Source organism: Schistocerca serialis, chromosome 4, assembly GCF_023864345.2.
Source record: "Schistocerca serialis cubense isolate TAMUIC-IGC-003099 chromosome 4, iqSchSeri2.2, whole genome shotgun sequence".
In the NCBI taxonomy this organism is placed as follows: Eukaryota; Metazoa; Arthropoda; class Insecta; order Orthoptera; family Acrididae; genus Schistocerca; species Schistocerca serialis.
In genome coordinates, this window is record NC_064641.1 from 464,257,498 (window position 1) to 464,274,529 (window position 17,032).

The 17,032-nt window shown below is 37.4% G+C and overlaps 1 protein-coding gene across 2 annotated transcripts in view; it reads right to left on the reverse strand.

The window, feature by feature from the left end:
• Positions 1 to 16,771, reverse strand: part of LOC126475103 (mucin-2-like) — a 167,372-nt gene extending 150,601 nt beyond the window's left edge. For both annotated transcript variants that reach the window (XM_050102681.1, XM_050102680.1), the window contains exon 1: positions 16,675 to 16,771. In XM_050102681.1, coding sequence (XP_049958638.1) covers positions 16,675 to 16,710 — 36 coding nt within the window. In that variant the 5' untranslated portion in view covers positions 16,711 to 16,771. The remainder of the gene's footprint in view (positions 1 to 16,674) is intronic.
• Positions 16,772 to 17,032: the final 261 nt, after the last annotated feature.

Below are 17,032 nucleotides of genomic sequence, written 5' to 3' on the forward strand. Positions count from 1 at the left end.
GTGAATGTATAACAAAAATCTGTTGTCTCCTACACGCTCTGCTGAATTTTTAGGCCATAAAAGAAAAGTTACTTCCTTGTGTTGGTTTATGTTGACTTTCGACAAAAGAATGTGTTAACACAATGCAGTTTTAAGTTTGTTTTATACGCTGCCGTACACCAAGTACAGTTCAGGAAGCATATCACATTTTGATTGAGCGCGACTAGACCGCATACGCGTCCTTCAGAACAACGAATAGCAGAGCACTATAACAGCTCACAGCGCTCCAACCCAAAATGGCAATTGTGAAGTGATCGGGTAATAATTATTATTTAAAACAGGTTTTTTCTGGGGGGGGGGGGGCATACAATCAATATGGTGTGCCTAGGGGCGCAAAATTTTTAAATCCGCCACTGCACATAGCCTACACTGATCGATACCTCCACAAGGAATCAAACCATCATCCTAGACAAAAAAGAGGTGTCATTAAAACCTTGGTGGACACAGCCAACAAAATCTGTGAGCTGGTTTATTTACAGGATGAATAAAATCACTTATTGCCAAACATCAAGAAAAATGGATTTGCGATTGCCGAGCAGAGCGTCAATGAAGAGAAGAACGTTTTTCCCCTATTAATTAATAAAATTACGTATCACATCAGGAAAATTTTGGTGAAGTATGTGGTTGAAACAATCTTTAGACCCACCAAGAAGATGAGCGAATATTTAAGAATGACAGAAGATGCACGATACCCTCTAGAAACACTTGGGGCATATAAAATTCCATGCACTTGCAAACAAGACTATATTGGAACCACAGAAAGAAGTGTCAAACCTGCATAGCCAAACACAAAAGGAACTGTCATCTGGAGTGTACTGAAAAATCGGCCATAGCAGTACATGTTTTTCGAGATGGGAAAATTCAGTAAGATGAGCATTTTAGCAAGGACATTGGGTTATCATGCTCCCATGTATAGAGAACCAAAACTAGACTCATAAACACCATAGTACCTTAAAAGAAAAGAATAAGGTTTGAAGAACTTGATAAAATAGGGTGTCGACTTTGCGTCGGCTGAACGACAGCCTTTTCTTTAAAGTGAGAATGATGACACCATCAAGAGATAGCTACATAGTCAGCATCACATGGTCTATCTTGGTACCCCTTATGAACTCTCTAAATGTGAGAGCCCTTCGAGCCATGGTGGCAGTAGCTGTTTTACCTCAGAAAAAGTATCTCGCATTTGGAGACAAAATGTCAGGGAGCAGTTTTATATATCAAGCATGGCATCTCAGCCTGGGAATTTTAACTCTATTTTCAAATGTTACTTTACAAATGAAAATTTAGAGTACTGTCCCCATGTGTTTATTGTATCAGGCAAAAAATTACCGACAGTGGTGTTGAGAAACAGGTGAAATCATTAAAATTGAGCAAACTCAAGGGCTTGATGGACTCCCTATCAGTTTATATACTAAATTTTTGACTCAGTTACACCCTTTTTTAACTATAAAGCATCATAGATCCCTTGAACAATACACCATGCCCAGTAGTTGGAAGAAAGTATAGGTGACACCCATCTACAAAAAGGGCAGCAGAACTGGTTCAGAAAACTGTCACCCAGTACCCATGACATCCATTTGTTGTAAAATCTTAGAATGTATCCTGAGCACAAATATAATGAGGTATCTTGAACAGAATAACCTCCTCCGTGCCAACAAGCGTAGATTCCAAAAACACTGATCATGTGAAACCTAACTCGCATTTTTTCCACATGACATCCTGAAAGCCATGCATAAAGGCAGTCAGGTACAGGCAGTATTTCTTGATTTCTGAAAAGCTTTTGACTCAGTACCACATCTATGCTTATTATTAAAAGTAAGATCATAAGGGAGAATGCACCATGCTATTCTGAATGGCCAGTAACTGACACACTTTGAAGTAACTTTGCGATGAGTCCCAGGGATCCTTGCTGTTCGTGTTGTGTATTAATGATCTTGCAGTAAATATTAATAGTAATTTCAGAGTTCTCACAGATGATACAGTTATCTATAAAGAACTACTGTCTGAAGAAAGCTGCACAAATGTTTAAGTAGAGTTTAATTACATAATAAAATGGTGCAAAGGATGACAACATGCTTCAAATGTTCAAAAATGTAAAACTGTGCAGTTCAAAAAGTGAAAAAGTATGATATCATATGACTACAGTGTGAACGAGATACAATTGAACTATATCAACTAACACAAATACCTGGGTATAACACTTTATAGTGATATGAAATGGAACAGTCAAGTCATACTGAAACTGTTGTATATTACAACTGATGCGTACTCTTGGCGTCTGTTGAAATGTATGGTTATCGCAGAAATATACTACATTATCGGAGAGTACGCTCAGATGAAAAAATGTTAATAAATAACGTCGTTCAGTTCTGTCGATAAATACGTAAAAACTTTGCCAATACCGTTAGAAAGAGCTATGGTGAGAGCAGTAGCTGCAGTACAAAACTGTTCAGCCCTTACATGGATTAACGGTATTGCGTACACTTATTACGCAGCTTCTAGCTACACAGACCCTAATGCTTTACACTTTAACTATCATATTATAAAACCAATTTGATTTTTCCGCACAAGTTTGTAAAATTATGTAATAGCAAATTCAGTTCTGTGTTTGTTCGTCTGTATTTACAGTAGTTATAGCATGTAGTCATTAGTTCGTGCACCGAAATCTCTATTTCATTTTCATTTCTTACGTTTTCCTAGAGATTCACGCATTAATGCCGAACGTGATTTTTTTTTTTTTAATCTGCTATACATTCAAGTTATTAGATCGTAAAACCACAGTTTAATTTTAATTTTGAACTCATTTCTGTAAAAGTACGTTTTAATTTCTAATGTATGACACGTTCGCTTCAAGTTTTAGATCGTAACACAACTTTTTGTATTCATTTTTAACGGTGTCGTGTAAAAAGAACATATTAAAAGTGAATGTATAACAAAAATCTGTTGTCTCCTACACGCTCTGCTGAATTTTTAGGCCATAAAAGAAAAGTTACTTCCTTGTGTTGGTTTATGTTGACTTTCGACAAAAGAATGTGTTAACACAATGCAGTTTTAAGTTTGTTTTATACGCTGCCGTACACCAAGTACAGTTCAGGAAGCATATCACATTTTGATTGAGCGCGACTAGACCGCATACGCGTCCTTCAGAACAACGAATAGCAGAGCACTATAACAGCTCACAGCGCTCCAACCCAAAATGGCAATTGTGAAGTGATCGGGTAATAATTATTATTTAAAACAGGTTTTTTCTGGGGGGGGGGGGGCATACAATCAATATGGTGTGCCTAGGGGCGCAAAATTTTTAAATCCGCCACTGCACATAGCCTACACTGATCGATACCTCCACAAGGAATCAAACCATCATCCTAGACAAAAAAGAGGTGTCATTAAAACCTTGGTGGACACAGCCAACAAAATCTGTGAGCTGGTTTATTTACAGGATGAATAAAATCACTTATTGCCAAACATCAAGAAAAATGGATTTGCGATTGCCGAGCAGAGCGTCAATGAAGAGAAGAACGTTTTTCCCCTATTAATTAATAAAATTACGTATCACATCAGGAAAATTTTGGTGAAGTATGTGGTTGAAACAATCTTTAGACCCACCAAGAAGATGAGCGAATATTTAAGAATGACAGAAGATGCACGATACCCTCTGGAAACACTTGGGGCATATAAAATTCCATGCACTTGCAAACAAGACTATATTGGAACCACAGAAAGAAGTGTCAAACCTGCATAGCCAAACACAAAAGGAACTGTCATCTGGAGTGTACTGAAAAATCGGCCATAGCAGTACATGTTTTTCGAGATGGGAAAATTCAGTAAGATGAGCATTTTAGCAAGGACATTGGGTTATCATGCTCCCATGTATAGAGAACCAAAACTAGACTCATAAACACCATAGTACCTTAAAAGAAAAGAATAAGGTTTGAAGAACTTGATAAAATAGGGTGTCGACTTTGCGTCGGCTGAACGACAGCCTTTTCTTTAAAGTGAGAATGATGACACCATCAAGAGATAGCTACATAGTCAGCATCACATGGTCTATCTTGGTACCCCTTATGAACTCTCTAAATGTGAGAGCCCTTCGAGCCATGGTGGCAGTAGCTGTTTTACCTCAGAAAAAGTATCTCGCATTTGGAGACAAAATGTCAGGGAGCAGTTTTATATATCAAGCATGGCATCTCAGCCTGGGAATTTTAACTCTATTTTCAAATGTTACTTTACAAATGAAAATTTAGAGTACTGTCCCCATGTGTTTATTGTATCAGGCAAAAAATTACCGACAGTGGTGTTGAGAAACAGGTGAAATCATTAAAATTGAGCAAACTCAAGGGCTTGATGGACTCCCTATCAGTTTATATACTAAATTTTTGACTCAGTTACACCCTTTTTTAACTATAAAGCATCATAGATCCCTTGAACAATACACCATGCCCAGTAGTTGGAAGAAAGTATAGGTGACACCCATCTACAAAAAGGGCAGCAGAACTGGTTCAGAAAACTGTCACCCAGTACCCATGACATCCATTTGTTGTAAAATCTTAGAATGTATCCTGAGCACAAATATAATGAGGTATCTTGAACAGAATAACCTCCTCCGTGCCAACAAGCGTAGATTCCAAAAACACTGATCATGTGAAACCTAACTCGCATTTTTTCCACATGACATCCTGAAAGCCATGCATAAAGGCAGTCAGGTACAGGCAGTATTTCTTGATTTCTGAAAAGCTTTTGACTCAGTACCACATCTATGCTTATTATTAAAAGTAAGATCATAAGGGAGAATGCACCATGCTATTCTGAATGGCCAGTAACTGACACACTTTGAAGTAACTTTGCGATGAGTCCCAGGGATCCTTGCTGTTCGTGTTGTGTATTAATGATCTTGCAGTAAATATTAATAGTAATTTCAGAGTTCTCACAGATGATACAGTTATCTATAAAGAACTACTGTCTGAAGAAAGCTGCACAAATGTTTAAGTAGAGTTTAATTACATAATAAAATGGTGCAAAGGATGACAACATGCTTCAAATGTTCAAAAATGTAAAACTGTGCAGTTCAAAAAGTGAAAAAGTATGATATCATATGACTACAGTGTGAACGAGATACAATTGAACTATATCAACTAACACAAATACCTGGGTATAACACTTTATAGTGATATGAAATGGAACAATCATATAAGCAATGTCATAGGTAAATCAGGTGACAGACTTTGGTTTATTGGTAGAATACTAAAGAAATTCAATTAGTCTATAAAGGAGATAGCTTACAAATCACTCATGCAGCTCATCTCAAAATATTGCTCAACTGTGTGGAACCTGTATGAAATGGGACTAACAGGGGGCAGTGAATGTGTACAGAGAATGCCAGCGCAAGAAGTCACAGGTTTGTTTGACTCTGTGCGTTTCACAGAAATTCTGAACTAACTGAACTGGTAGACACTTGAAGATAGAAGCCAACTATCATGAGAAAGTCTACTTACAAAGTTTCAAGAACCAGCTTTAAATGATGACTCTGGGAATATATTACAACCTACTACATATCACTCCCTTAGGGATTGTGAGGGTACAATTAAGTTATTTACAGCATGCACAGAAATTTTGAAACAGTCACTCTTCCTGCAGTCCTTATGTGAATGGAATGGGAAAAAGCTTAAGTAACTGGTACAATGGTAAGTACCCGCTGCCATGTATTTCACATTGGTTGCAGAGTATGGTTGTAGATAGGAACTGAACAAACTGAAATGTCTGGGCATTGTTAAGAGTTTTAGAGGAAGTATTAGGCAATGATTGATGGAAGCATTGTTAAGGTTCTTAACAGAAGATGACAGGGTAGCATTGAGACATGGTCGTAAGGTGCTGTATTTAACTGACAAAACGAAGAATTCAAGAAACACAGCCAATGAAGCAGTGAAAGGGGATACAGATGGTTAAAAATTGAGTTATACGGAAAGTGAAAATGGCAAAGCGGAAATGACTGGAGGGCAAATGCAAAGCTGTAGAAGCTTGCATGACTATGGGAAACACAGATGTTGCCTACTGGAATACTGAAGAAACCTTTGGAGAAAACAGAAGTGCCCATGTGTAATTTAAGAGCTCAGATGGAAACCTGGGACAAAACAAAAAAGGGAAGGTGGAAGGAATATACAAATGACTATATGAAGGAAATGAACTAAAACACAATGTTATGAAAAGAGAAGATGAAGTGGATAAAAAAGACATAAGTCAAAACAAGACAATCAGAGTAGACAATATTCAATCAGAGTTATTGAGATCCATGGGAGAAACTACAATGATGAAACAATACTGCCTGATAACATATGCAAAATGTATGACACAGGTGAAACATCTTCAAACTTCAAGAAGACTGTAATAATTCCAGTTGTAAGGAAGACAGGTGCTGACATGTGTTAATATTAGCAAAACCCTTAGTTGATAAAGGTCATGGTCACAAAAAACTGACATGAACTATTTACAGGAGAATGGATAGACCAGGAGAAGCTGACTTGAATTCCAGGGAAACATAGGAATATGCAATGCAGTATTGCAACTACAACTTATCAACAAAGGCAGGTTGAAAAGAGACAAACATATGCTTGGATAATTTGTAGGCTTAAAGAAAGATTTTGACAATGTTGGCTGTAATACACAAAAATTCTGGAGATGACAAGGATAAAATACAAGAAGGGAGAGATTCTTTATAACTTCACTTAAACCATACTGCAGTTATAAGAGTCAAAGGATAAGAAAAAGACCAGCAGTTGACAGGGGAGTGAGGCAGGGTAGCCTATCCCTCTAGTTATTCAATCTGCAGATTGAGCAAGAAATAGAGGAAATCAAAGAAAAATTTGTAGACAGAATTAAAGTTCAGAGAGAAGAAATTAAAACTGTAAGGTTTTCTGATGACATTATAATTCAGTTATAGACAGCAAAGGACCTGGAAAAGTAGTTGCTTAGGATGGATAGTGCCTTACAAGGTGGTTACAAGATGAATATCAACAAAAGTGAAACAATTCTATAGAATGTAGTCAAATTACATCAGATGAGCTGGAGGAATCAGATTGGGAAATGAGACATTTAAAGTAATAGATGAATATTGTACCTTGGCAGCAAAATAACTCATGATGGCTGAAGCAGAAGGGGTATAAACTGCATACTGACAATAGTAAGGAAAGCATTTTTGGAAGAGAAAAATGCATTAACATCAAATACAAATTTAAATATTAGGAAATATTCACTGAATGTATGATTCTGGAGTGTAGCCTTGTACAGAAGTGAAATGTAAATTATGAACCATTCATACAGAAGAATGCTGAAGATTTGATAGGCAAGTTGCATAAGTAATAAGGAGGTACTAATTGAATTTGGGAGGAAAGAAATTTGTGGCATAAATTGTTTAAAATAAGGGATTGGTTGATATGGCACACTCTGAAGTGTCAAGCAATTGTCAGCTTAGTTATAGAAGGAAGTGTGGAGGGCAAAAATTGTAGAGGGAGATATGGCTTGGATACAGTAAACACGTTCACATGGATGTAGTTTGTAGTATGTATATACAGTTGAAGAAGCTTGCACAGGGTAAACTAGCTTGGAGAGCCTCATCAAACAAGTCTTCAGATTGATAACCACAACAATAATAACATACATAGAATGTAGATGGCATTTCCTGTACATATTTTGTGTAGCTGTGCTGAAATAGCAATCATTTGCATCTCCAAGCACAGATTATATTTCATGGCAATTTTTTTGTTTCTTGTGTACCTTATTTGTGATGTAATTTTAATGCCTAGCTGTGTACTTACAGCTGTGCTGAGCAAAGTGGTACAGTGAAAACACTGGACTTGCATCCTTTTTAAGATTGGTTTCTGACAGAGGGAAGCAATCGGTATTTGACTGGCAATAGCATGATTCTGGCTCAAGTGCTAACACCAGAAACATTGATATCATCTGATCACTCACCAGAAGCACAAATAATTATTGTCTTGGTTGATATACAAATAATACCATCAACAGAAGAGGAGCAGTGACAAGAACTTTGTAATCATCAAGTATGGCACATACTGTTTGTGCTGGAAACAAAAAGTAATGGGAGCATGTCTTGCCATTGAGAGATGCCATCATAAAGCTGGGATTTATATCTTTAACCATTTTAAATGTCAAGTATTATTGTTGCCCTTCACAGGATAGCATTACATTGAAAGCACTATTTTAGAGAATCATCTGTGCATTTTTGCTTCCAGGTGTAAGATGTAAAATGCATATAAATTCTTTATCAAGATAAATTCTCATTTCCAGAATCACCACACACAGAGAGTTATTACAGATTTTAATCATAATATTATTGTTTTGAATTGTGAATCTGGGGATCAGTATATCTACATTGCATGAATGAGAAATAAAGTGGCTCTCATACTTGGTGCAAACCTATTGTTGCCTTTATTATTGGTAGATATGGATGGGGTTGTAACCCTGATTTCATACTGATCAGTGGTAACATTATGAGCAATTGTTGTTGTTGGTGTAGTGGCCTTTGGTGGAAGAGCACTTTGATGCAGCCCTTCACGCCAGACTAACCTGTGCAGTGGCTTTGTTTCAGCAGATCTACTATACCCTACATCCTCTTGAGCCTTTTTGCTATAGTCAAGTTTTTATCTTCCAATACAATTTTTACATCCTTTCTCTCCTTCCACTAACAAATGAACTATTCTTTGATGTCTCACATCATATCCCAACTTGTTATTACTTTCAGGCAAATGAATCCACAACTCTTTCTCCCCAATTTGATTCAGTACCTCTTCATTAGTAATCCAGTCTACCATTTAATCTCCAGCATTCTTCTGTAGCACCACATTTGAAAAACTACTGTTATACTGGTTGTCTGTACTGCTTGTAAGTCATATTTTGCTTCCTTTTAAGACTGCACATTAAACATATACTTTCAAAATGACTTCCTAACAAACTTATATTAGAAGTTAACATATTTATCTTGTAAGATTTTTCTTTTTGTTGCTAATGTGCATATTAAATCATCTTTCTTCTGTCAGTTACATTGTTGCCCAAGTGGCAAAAGTTGTCTGATACTTTTAGTGTCTCATTTCTGAAACTGACATATTTTCATGTATTTTCTTCTACATTTACATCTACATCTATACTCTGGAAACCACCATGGGGTGCACAACAGAAATTATGTCCCATTGTAACAGTTACTAGGGTTTCTTCTTGTTTCATTCACATATAGAGCACAGGAAGAATGATTGTTTGAATGCCTCTGTGCATGCAGTAATTATTATAATCTTATCCTCACGATCCCTATGCGAGTGGTGCATAGGGAGTTGTAGTATATTCCTAGAGTAATCATTTAGAGCCAGGTCTTGAAACTTTGTTTATAGACTTTCTTGGGATAGTGTACATCTATCTTCACAAGTCCTCCACTTCAGTTCCTTCAGTATCTCTGTAACACTCTCCCATGGATTAAACAAACCTGTGATTGTTTGTGCTGCCCTTCTCTGTATATGTTCAGTATCCCCTGTTAGTCCTATCTGGCATGGGTTCCACACACTTGATCAATATTCTAGAAGCAGTTGCTGAATGATTTGTAAGCAATCTCTTTTGTAGACTGATTTCACTTCCCCAGTATTCTACCAATAAACCAAAGTCTACCAGCTGCTTTACCCATGACTGAACCTATGAGATCATTCCATTTCATGTTCCTGCAAAGTTTTATGCAGAGGTAATTGTATGAGTTGGCTGATTTCAGCAACGGTTCACTGATATTATAGTCATAGGACAGTACATTTCTTTTCATTTTGTGAAGGGCAAAATTTTATATTTCTGAACATTTAGAGCAAGTTTCCAGATTCTGCACCACTTTGAAATTTTAAGATCTAACTGAAAATTTATGCAGCTTCTCTCAGACAATACTTCATTACAGATAACTGCATCATCTCCAGAAAGCCTGATTTTACTATTAATATTGTCTGCAAGGTCATTAATATATAGCATGAACAGCAAGGGTCCCAACACACTTTCTTAGTGCATACCAGAAGTTACTTCCACCTCTGATGATGACTCTCCATCAAAGGTAACATGCTGTATCCTCCCTACCAAAAAAGTTTTCAATCCAGTCACAAATTTCACTTGATACCCTATATGGCCATACTTTTGGCAATAAGCATGAGAGTGGTACTGAGTGAAATGCTTCTTGGAAATCAAGAAATACTGCATCTACCTGGTTGCCTTGACCCAAAGTTTTCAGTATGTCGCCACAAAATAATCATTCTTTCCTATGCTTATCTGAACATTGGCTTAAGCCAGGACAAACAGAATACTATGAACCAGAAGGTTATAAAAATGGAAACAGTAATTGCAGATGTCAATACTGTAGTGGTGGTACTGTTATCTATGTTTCAAATGAAATAGGGTTTAGAGCACTACATCTCAGTTGGGCATGTGTAGAGAAACACTTTGAAATTACTGGAATCATATGTGATGTAATGCAGCTTATCTTAGTATGTATTTACTATTCCCCTGACTCAAGTGAAAAAAAAAAAAAACCTTTTTAGATAATTTAGATAGTGTACTTTGCTACAATACAAAGTGGAAGCAACATGTAACTATAATTGGGTGAGACTTTAATTCAAGCTTTGATGTAACATGCAACAAAGCCAGTGTAAATACGGTACTGAATAAGCAAAGGCAGCACAACTTCCATCACGTAAATTCTGAACTGACAAGACTAAAAGCATGCTTAGATAATGCATTTGTCAACTGTGCTCATCATATGTGCTCCACTAGTATAAAGGAATTTGATTTCTCAGATTACTTCATGTTAACAGGAGAGTTAAGACATTTTATAGAAGGGGATGAGAACAAGGTTTTACAAAAGTTATCCAAATCTAATACCTTAACACTAATAAAAAAATATCTCAGAAAGCTAATACACCAGCTGAGCATAACTAACTGAGGACAAATTATTTCAAAGATGTGATTCCAATGCCCAAACAGTTTATGCAGCATTCCACAACTGCTTAATAGGTATGTTAAAAGCTCATCTTCTTCCAAAGAAATATCATAAAACAAGAAAGGTAAATTGTGGTACACCAAAGAGTTGGAGGATTTAAAAAATAAGCTGCTGCTGTTAAAGTGCCTTGGCAAAGCAAATAATTCTAATGAAATTAAAGACCTCCAAATAACCACTAATAAACTGTATAAGAAAGATCTACAATTGGCTAAAGAAAGATACAACACTAATCTCATAAAAATAGTAAAAACACAGTGCAAAACAACCTGGTCAGTAATTAATATTGTTAAAGGTGAAATCAGAAATTTTGAAGACATTCCCAATACTGGCAGATATGTTCAACAAATATTTTGTAAGCTGTGCTGCTGAAATGAAAAAGTTGGTCAGTAAGCCCAATGTAACACATACAAATTATTTCAAGGGCACAAAATTAAATCAAAATCAGGCCAGACTTCCATTGGCACACTTCAAAGAGGCTTGCCAAGATGAAGTTCTTTAAACTGTCAAAGAAATGAAAACTTCACATAGTAAAGATATTTTTAATATGTCAAACAGTCTACTGAAAGAAATAATACATTACATTGCAGCACCGTTAACATATTCTATAAACCTGTGTCTCATATAAGGCTTTTTGCCTGATCCTCTCAACCTATCCAAGGTGACTCCTTTAAGTAGGATAGCAAATCTGATCCAGCAAATTACAGACCAATTTAACTAATTCCAGTACTAGCCAAAGTCTTTGAAGGGATAATGTATGAGAACTAAATGATGTGCTATGTACATCAGAGTTTGGTTACAGAAAAGAAAATTCAACTATACATGCCATAGAACTCTTAGTGCGAGACAGTTTAGCATCATTTGAGGACTATGTTCACATACAGATAATCTTATGCTATCTGAGCAAGGCCTTTGACTGTGTTGAACATTTGCTGTCTAAACTTGAGTACTATGGAATATATGACAAAAGTTAAAACTCTTCAAATCATACATTAATAAAAAAAAAAAAAGGAAGCAAGTGTTGAGTTCAGGAAGTCATCTGTCAAACACAGTTGAGGCTCAACACGGAGTGCCACTGGGATCTAAATTAGGACCACTTCTATTTCTTGTGCATATAAATGACTTGCTGGGAAACACAGACGTAAAGACATATATGTTTGCAGGTGGTATAACTTTTCCTCTGTAAACCTTGTTAGTAGTATGAATTTGGCAAAAAAGTGCAATATCGTGGTTTAAGGAGAATGGTCTACTATTAAATGAAAAAAAGACATAGAATATGTTGTTCAGTCTCTCAGAGACTGTAAAAATAGAAAAACAAAATGCAAAATTTTTATGTATCATACTTGACAGTAAACTAACATGGAACTCTCATGTTGAACACATAGTGGTTAGGCAGTCGAGTTACATATCTGCTGAAGAGACAGATGTGCTGGTGACAGTTGAATTTGTAAGGACAGTGTACTTTGCTTTTTTTGAGTCTGTTTTAACGTATGGGTTAATACTCTGGGGAAAGAGAAAAAAACGGATGATCCAGAAGTAATTAGAGTAATGACAAAGGTAGATAATAGGACACATTGTAAACAATTGTTCATTAAATGTAGAATATTAACAGTTACTAATCTATATACTCTTGATAGCGTTAACTATATACTTGCTCAACTTCCAAATTTTGGTGTAATGGATCACAGGCACAACTGCAATACAAGAATCTCTGCTCTTGCCACAAAATAGATTAGCAAAAATTAGCAATAGTCACAAGTACATTGCAATTAAAATATATAACATGCCTCAAGCATGCCAATCAAAGTATTTAAGGAAAAGTTACACGACTTCTTGTCAACTAACTGTTTTCATTCATTAGAAGAACTTTTAGAGATGCTCAATATAAACTTAAATACATAAAAATGTATTTTATAAAATTAATAAGTTAAGTGGTCTGACAAAGTCTATTGCATGTAATAATGCTGAATGACTCATATAAAATATGAATCTGATGTTGGACAATGGTTTTGTGGATCACTTCTACTACCCTTCTTCTAGAAGAATGTGGCATATGCCTTTTTTCCAAGAACTTGGCACAGTTTTTGGTCCGAGGAATTGTGATGGGTTATAGAAGAGGGGCTAACTCAGCTGCATATTAAATATAGAATCTGGGAGGGATTCCAACATGCCCCAGAGCTTTGTTCAAATTTAACAATTTCAGCTGTTTCTCAACACCCTTGACAATACTTATTTCATTTATCTATTCAGTGGTATGAGGATTAAATTGGGGAAATTCTCCTTGGTTTTTCTTTGTAGAGGTTCATTTGAGAATGGATTTAAGCTTTTCAGCTTTTGCTTTGCTACCCTCAATTTCAGTTCCTGTCTTATTTGTTAGGGACTGGACACTAACTTAAGTGCTACTAACAGCCTTTACATATGACCAGAATTTCTTTGGGTTCTGTGGAAGATCACTTGACAATATTCTGCTATTGTAATCAAGGAAGGCATCACATATTGCTCTCTTGACAGCCAAACACGTTTCACTCAGCATCTCTCTATCTACAGTCCTACACTTTCTTTTTTACCTCTTATGCAGTAATCTCTGTTTCTTTAGAACTTTTTTTACAGTGACTGTATACCATGGAGGTTCCCTCCCATTTTGAACTATTCTACTGGGTACATATCTATCCAGTGCATGGTCAACTATTCTTCTTAACTTGAGCCAGAGTTCCTCTAGATGATCCTGACCTGTGCTGATTGTTTCAAATTCCTTGCTGACGTATGAAAATACTGATTTTTTTGTCTAATTTACTGACATATATATCTTTCTGCTTGTTTTTGTTGTCCTTTGTACTTTGGTAATCATTTTTGTCACAGCTGTGTCATGGTCACTGACACCAGTTTCGATGTGGATGTACACTCCTGGAAATTGAAATAAGAACACCGTGAATTCATTGTCCCAGGAAGGGGAAACTTTATTGACACATTCCTGGGGTCAGATACATCACATGATCACACTGACAGAACCACAGGCACATAGACACAGGCAACAGAGCATGCACAATGTCGGCACTAGTACAGTGTATATCCACCTTTCGCAGCAATGCAGGCTGCTATTCTCCCATGGAGTCGATCGTAGAGATGCTGGATGTAGTCCTGTGGAACGGCTTGCCATGCCATTTCCACCTGGCGCCTTAGTTGGACCAGCGTTCGTGCTGGACGTGCAGACCGCGTGAGACGACGCTTCATCCAGTCCCAGACATGCTCAATGGGGGACAGATCCGGAGATCTTGCTGGCCAGGGTAGTTGACTTACACCTTCTAGAGCACGTTGGGTGGCACGGGATACACGCGGACATGCATTGTCCTGTTGGAACTGCAAGTTCCCTTGCCGGTCTAGGAATGGTAGAACGATGGGTTCGATGACGGTTTGAATGTACCGTGCACTATTCAGTGTCCCCTCGACGATCACCAGTTGTGTACGGCCAGTGTAGGAGATCGCTCCCCACACCATGATGCCGGGTGTTGGCCCTGTGTGCCTCGGTCGTATGCAGTCCTGATTGTGGCGCTCACCTGCACGGCACCAAACACGCATACGACCATCATTGGCACCAAGGCAGAAGCGACTCTCATCGCTGAAGACGACACGTCTCCATTCGTCCCTCCATTCACGCCTGTTGCGACACCACTGGAGGCGGACTGCACGATGTTGGGGCGTGAGCGGAAGACGGCCTAACGGTGTGCGGGACCGTAGCCCAGCTTCATGGAGACGGTTGCGAATGGTCCTCGCCGATACCCCAGGAGCAACAGTGTCCCTAATTTGCTGGGAAGTGGCGGTGTGGTCCCCTACGGCACTGCGTAGGATCCTACGGTCTTGGCGTGCATCTGTGCGTCGCTGCGGTCCGGTCCCAGATCGACGGGCACGTGCACCTTCCGCCGACCACTGGTGACAACATCGATGTACTGTGGAGACCTCACGCCCCACGTGTTGAGCAATTCGGCGGTACGTCCACCCGGCCTCCCGCATACCCACTATACGCCCTCGCTCAAAGTCCGTCAACTGCACATACGGTTCACGTCCACGCTGTCGCGGCATGCTACCAGTGTTAAAGACTGCGATGGAGCTCCGTATGCCACGGCAAACTGGCTGACACTGACGGCGGCGGTGCACAAATGCTGCGCAGCTAGCGCCATTCGACGGCCAACACCGCGGTTCCTGGTGTGTCCGCTGTGCCGTGCGTGTGATCATTGCTTGTACAGCCCTCTCACAGTGTCCGGAGCAAGTATGGTGGGTCTGACACACCGGTGTCAATGTGTTCTTTTTTCCATTTCCAGGAGTGTATAACGTTTGTTGTGTGTGCTAATTTGAGTATTATTTGAAGCTAAATTTATCTGGATTTGGCACAGAAGTATAAATCTGCAATCTTTTAGAGCATTCTAGAAGCTGTGAGATATGTGGATTTGTATTTCTAGTGAACTGTGCAGTCCAGATACACTGAACACTGCATCCCGTGGAACACATCTTGAAAGTTGCAAGCAAATTTCCCCCAGATTCACAAAATATTTTATTCATGTATTCCATCAAGTTCAAAATGAAGAGCCCACAGTCATATGTAGTGCTATAGACAATAAACTTGATTGAAATTTCATGGCTCAGAAGAGACATAATTGACAAATTGGTAAAACGATGAAAGAAATAATAATAGTAATGACAATAATAGTAATAATAATAAAACACTGCTGAATAAAGTTAAGTAAAATTCAAGTCAATCATATCTGGTTTAAGTATTCTATTAAGAAATATGCTTCAGTCAGAAGCTGATAGACAAAGAAGGTGAGGAGGACAAGGTAGCAGAGATTATTAGAGAATAGCTCCAAAAAAACACAACTTAATAAGCTATGTGGAATGAATTAGTAAAAGTTGCTTTTTTTTTTTTTTTTTTTTTTTTTTTTTTTTTTTTTTTTTTTTTTTTTTTTTTTTTTTTAAAAAAAAATCTGGAAGAGATATAGTAAATATGAAGGAATCTATGTGCTGTAACAGTTGCAAGAGTAATGCCCTTTCATTGTGATGCTGCATTCTGAGTACAATGTTTGCAAGAGAATTTTAAAATTGAATAGTTGGCTTCTACTCAGAAAAATAGAATTTCAATATATACTGATTTTAATTCTCTAATATGAACAAGAAAAAGAGTTAGGTGGTAAAAATTTGTATGTTTGTTGAAAGACTGATAGGGTGAAACATCACAAAAGAGATTTTATCATGTGGACTGAGAGTTATCAGGCTACAGCTATGAAATCAAATTGAAAATATAAAGAAGGCCAGTTATAACAAATTACAAATTAATTATCTTTACAGAATTAATGGGTGATCTCTATTAAGTATTGAGCTGATAGGAACAAACAAGGCAGTTACCACATAAGCATTGGTGTAGATTGTTATAAACTTCAGAATTAATGCTAATAGTATGTAATAGTATTATAATGACGATTACATTTTTGTCAAATTTAGCAACTATAATTGTCGAACAGTATAACTGTTGGGTACTACATAGTAAAAGTCTGAATAGGCTATACAGTGTACTTAAATATTACTTGACATTATTAAAAAAAATAATGCCATGTTCATTTACTTACCAATACTAAGAAAATAAAATATGGTATAGACGGCATTCCTGTTAATTAACAACAGCTACCTTACATCTAAAATTGAAAGACACTGTGAGGATTTATGCATTTTAGCTCTGGGTAGGAACTCTTATCATCTTATCTTTCATCCTGACCTTGTGATGAATTTAAGTATGCTCTGAAAGAAGCTTTAAGACTTTGTGAGATTATGAGTGAGAAGGAAAGCTGTGCGTAGGTGAAAGAAATGTTTTCTTTTGTGTGCAAAGCATGTGATCCAAACACTGTCTTACTGAAGTATCTGTTATCACCTTTTAATGAAGGACCAATGGATACATATGAATATTATCATTGGTGTCAAGATCTGGGG